Genomic DNA, 5,146 nt, shown 5'->3' with positions numbered 1-5,146 from the left:
AAGTTAACTGATTTTTATATTTTATTTCAGTATAGTATGAGAAAAAAAAGTCAGGATTCTGAGATTAAAGTCAGAATTCTGAGAAGAAAAGTCAGAAATCTGAGATTATAGTCAGAACTCTCAGTAGAAAGTAAGAATTCTGGGATTAAAGTCAGAATTCTGAGAAGAAAAGTCAGAATTTTGAGATTAAAATCAGAATTCTGAGAAGAAAGTCAGAATTCTGAGAAGAAAGTCAGAATTCTGAGAAGAAAGTCAGAATTCTGAGAAGAAAGTCAGAATTCTGGGATTAAAGTCAGAATCCTGGGATTAAAGTCAGAATTCTGAGAAGAAAAGTCAGAATTCTGAGATTCAAATCAGAATTCTGAGATTAAAGTCAGAATTCTGAGAAGAAAAGTCAGAATTCTTTAATTAAAGACAGAATTCTGACTTTTTTCTCATGTCATATTGAAATAAAATTTAAAAATCAGTAAACTTTTTTTTTTCAGTGGTCCTAATCCTCTTCCGTACTTTAAAGTGTCCCTCTATGAACTTAATTTGCTTTAGGTGGAAATAATTAAGAATAACTATGGATAGGAACCTGGCGAATGTGGCATCTCAGGGCAGCCCTGCGTGGATGACGTCATCACGTCCGCAGCCTAGCAGCAGAAACGACGGACGTAAACAAAGCGGACCTCCACAAGCTAAGTGGACAAAATGTTGCTTTCGGTGAAATAGTCACTGGAAATCATAGTTTTTTTTTCCTCGTTTTTTTTCTCATGTCTTTACGGAGTTAATCTCCCAGCCAGCGTCGGAAGGAGTCTCTGTTCGCAGAGACGCTAACAAATTAGCCTCCTGCTAGCTGGGTTAGCTTCGGTAAACCTTAGGTAACGGGATTTTTCCAGTTCTGGTGGAAACATTGTCACCTAAGTCAGTGTTTCATTTATATCCCTTGTGTTTTTCCCCCAGTCATGTTGAATAACTCGGAATATGTTAAAGTAATGACACGGTGAGTTAGCTCACAGTGATGCAGCGAGTGATTTAAAGAGCCGTTGATCTGGATAGCTAGATAGAGGATCTCCCTCCATCATTTCCTCCCGGATAGATGGCCACCTAAGGAACCGCCGCGATCTGGAGGTGGACTGAGATGTTCAGCTTGATGGCGAACTGCTGCAGCTGGCTAAAACGGTGGAGAGAGCCTGCCAGGTGAGCTGGAGCTCCAATCAGAGCAGCTCACTCACAGATTTCATCAACAGATCCACAATTTCTCAACTCTAATACTGTTTATTCATGTTTGAACTTATGAAATACATTAGCTGATCACTTATCATCGATATACTGTCAGGGCAGAGTGAATGGATAGAAGGTTTATTTAGATTTGATTTGACAGATTTGTTGCTCAGGGATAGAAACTTAAAGGCTGGGGCGGAGCTAGATGGGGGGCCAGGGGTGGCCATGGCCACCCTTAGCTAATTATTGGCCACTCCAACCATTTTTTTCACCTCTAATAGAGATGGTGGCAACAGTAATACTTTCAAAAATTTTTTCTTATATTAACAATTACTTGACAACAAAAACACTGTTGTTAATTATGCACATCAATATACTAATATTAAAGATGATAAATACAGAATTCAAACAGAAATAGATTTGGTGTTTTATGGGGTAAAGAGAAAAGTCACCTCGGAGTCTTCAGTGAAATCATAGATAAATAACTATTTTAATAAAAACTTATTAAATAATCCATTCATGTAGATATTAGTACATATCAATTTTATGGAGAATGGTTAAGTAATGGCAATGGAAAGCTGAAAGAATTTTATCCACTATACCTTTTATCTAGAACACACTGATTTTTGAATATATTCATCTATTTGTTAGCAAAGGCTGAAGGAAAATATAGTTTTTCTTTATTTAGAAAATATGGATGTTTTGCTTGTTAATTTTCCTGTTGGAACAGTGGAGATTGACCGTGAGGTTTTGCTGCCTATCTGCTTTCAGCCACCCCTCAGTGTACATTAGTTATTGCCTGGACACCCTTATAAAAATGTTCTGGCTACGCCTCTGCTTTGAAGCATAAAGTATTATTATTTTTTTTAAATCTTTTTTTGAAGAACCCTTTAAAACACTGACCATATCTAAAAATGATAAAATACAGCATGAAGTTATAAAATAAGACAATAATATGAGTTTGTTTAAGCTAAATACAGAAGGTCACGACAATTTGGTCCTGTCAGTGTGAAAAGCCAGCTAATAAAAGTTTTTAGGCTTGTTTTAAAATGTGGACATTGTCAGACCAGCATACCCATAGTCAATACGCATGCGCAAGGCGTCACTATGCGTTTATCCCTTTAGAGTTGTGTGAAAAATACATTTTAAACTACTTTCACGAAAAAACAACGTAAGGTCAGATTGTCATACTCTTCAAAAAACACCGAAAAGTCAGTGATTAAATAGTTTTTTTGTACATGACTAAAGGGATACAAGCCCGTTGAGGTAGTTTAAAGTGTATTTTTCGTGCAAAACTAAAGATGCATAGGCAGCCATTGAAGTGAGGCCAGGACAAGAGTGATATGATCATATTTTGGGGTTCCAGTTAAAAGATGAGCAGCCGTGTTTTGCACCAGCTGTAGGCGAGACGGCAAAGACTGGAACACACCAGTATAGAGTCCATTACATTAATCCAATCGAGATTAAATAAAAGCATGATAACTGTTTAAAAGGGTTGCCTTTAAATAACTGCTGACAACTCCTCCAATTTTCCTTCCCAATTAAAAATCACTGTCCACCTTAAAACCCAAATTTGTGAAGGTGGATTTAAAATATGGTGTCAGGGCTCCTAGTAGGGAAGTCATTGGTGGGATTTGTTCCAAACACAATAAACTGAGTTTTCTTGACATTAAAATGTAAAAAGTTCAGGGCCAGCTAGGCGTTAACGTTGTCTAAACAGTTTAATAAAGACTTTACTGAAAAAAGGTCGCCCTGCTTTAGAGGCAAATGGATTTGGCAGTCATCAGCATAAAAATGGAAATCTATCCCATGTCTGCCCAGAATGGAACTGAGTGGCAGCAATGCAAAGAAAGGAGCAGTGGCCCTAAAATTGAGCCTTGTGGGACCCGTAGGACAGATAAGTACTGGACGATTAGGTGTTGCCAATTTTGACGCAGAAAGATTGGTCCGTCAGGTATGATCTGAACCAATTAAGAACAGTGTGTTGGATCCCTACTAATTGATTCAGATGTGTTATCAGAATATGATGGTCGACCTTGTAGAAAGCAGCTGTTACATCAAGCAGAACTAAAATAATGTAGCTACCAGAGTCACAAGCCCGGAGGATGTCATTAAAAACTCGCAGTAATGCTGAATCTGTATGACGAACCTTAAACCCAGACTGAAGTGTTTCAAGGAGATAATTAAAAAACAGGATTAATAGCCTGAGAACTGTGGTAGATGGGGATTTGGACAATTTTCATATATTTATTTAAAAACAATAAAAAATCATGATAATTGAGCAGTGTTGGCCTAGTGGTTAGAGCAGTGCGCTTGTGCTCTGAGAAGGTTGCAAGTAGCCGGTTCAATCCCCACAGCCTGCACTGGTTCCTGAGCAAGACCCTTAACCCCACACTGCTCCCCTAGCGCTGCACAATGGCAGTCCACTGCTCCCAAATGGATGTGTTAAATGCAGAAGTGAATTTATCCAATGTGCAATTAATAATGTTCAGTTATTATTATTGATAATATAAATTCCTGTATAAGTAACCTTGATTTTAGTAAAAGAAATCAGAAACTCCAAAAACTGATTGCGGGTTTTCCTTTTTTAAACATTTATCACTGTTGGTTTCATCAGGAAATGAATAATTGCTGTGTTTGCTTTTCTAAATTTGTCTTAGGGTAGATTTTTTTTCATGAAGCTCTGAAACTGCAGTGAAAGATTTATAGCTATGAAGAAAAACTGCCCTTTTACCAGCTTAGTCACTTTAATCTTCATTGCAATAAAAGCAGACATATATCATGATAAAACTTTATAAGAGCATCTTTTTTTATTAGTTTAATACAACACACAATAAAAAAAAAAATCATTATTTTTGGACAGACTTTATTTACTCCTATATTATTATTTCTTTTCTCTTTCAGATTAACATTTTGCTCAAAGTTTACTAGTTTTTATTCAATTTAAGAAAACAGTTGAATTCTGTCCAGAAGAAGATACTTGGATGCTTTGTATCATATAAACGCAGCATTGACCTCTACTGGGTCATCTGCAGATGGATCTTTTGGGTATTAATGTTTTTTTTTGTGTGCAAAAAAAGTCCCTTTCGTGAGTATCTTCACAAGTGTCTTCGTGAATTATTTGAAAGAATTGCCCTCTCTACTTAAAGAAAATGCACATGCATAACCTTGCACCTGGTCCCGCGAGAGACCGCCTATTAAAAGTGTGCGAGAGCGTGCACAAGCCCATTTCTCACACACTGTTTAAAAATTGCTATTTGCATCATTCATACAAGCTTACTTTGCTATTTTTCAACTATGTCAGACCACTTGTAAGTAGAAATGGGGACGAGCACGTAGGACGGCCTTATATAAACATATCACCAGAATGATTGACAAGTAGGAGGACCACTTATTTAGATGATCCACCCGCAAAATGAACATCCTCCACAATAGCTTTAATAAATAATTTTTCTTTGTTAGTTACGGATCGACCTTTATGATCCTGGGTTTGTCTTGAAGGCAGTTATTTTTTTTGTGAGGCTCTGACACTGCAGAAAAAAGCATTTTTACCAGCTTTTTCACTTTAATATTTATTGTATTTAATGCAAGAAGTATATCATTATCGAACATAATTAGACCATTTTTATTAAGTAAAACATACTTATTAAGAATAAACTAATTTGTATATCTATTTTTTCTGAACAAAAAACAGACTTGGTTATGTATTATTAGTTATTCCCTCTTTTAAAGTAACATTTTGCTCAAAGTTCACTTGTTTTTGTTCAGTTTAAACAATAAAAGTTGTATTCAGTCCAGAAGGAGATACCTAAATGCTTTCCATCATATAGATGCAGCAATAACCTGTACTGGGTCATCTACATGCGCATCTTCTGGGTATAAAATTACATTTTTTTGTGTTTTTAAAAAAAAAAAAAAAAAAAAAACTTCCATCTTTTAG

General features: G+C 36.1%; 1 protein-coding gene across 4 annotated transcripts in view; it reads left to right on the top strand.

Annotated features, from left to right (window-relative positions):
• Positions 1–637: 637 nt before the first annotated feature.
• The window catches only part of arl13b (ADP ribosylation factor like GTPase 13B), a 13,528-nt gene continuing 9,019 nt past the window's right edge, over positions 638–5,146 (top strand). For 3 of the 4 annotated variants that reach the window (XM_015405241.1, XM_015405239.1, XM_015405240.1), the window contains exon 1: positions 638–1,182. In XM_015405241.1, coding sequence (XP_015260727.1) covers positions 1,124–1,182 — 59 coding nt within the window. In that variant the 5' untranslated portion in view covers positions 638–1,123. The remainder of the gene's footprint in view (positions 1,183–5,146) is intronic. The other variant, XM_015405238.1, reaches the window with a different exon arrangement.

This window comes from Cyprinodon variegatus, unplaced genomic scaffold, assembly GCF_000732505.1.
Source record: "Cyprinodon variegatus isolate N-32 unplaced genomic scaffold, C_variegatus-1.0 Scaffold2079, whole genome shotgun sequence".
In the NCBI taxonomy this organism is placed as follows: domain Eukaryota; kingdom Metazoa; phylum Chordata; class Actinopteri; order Cyprinodontiformes; family Cyprinodontidae; genus Cyprinodon; species Cyprinodon variegatus.
The sequence above is the reverse complement of the archived record's forward strand: the minus strand, read 5'-3'. Positions and strand labels throughout refer to the sequence as shown.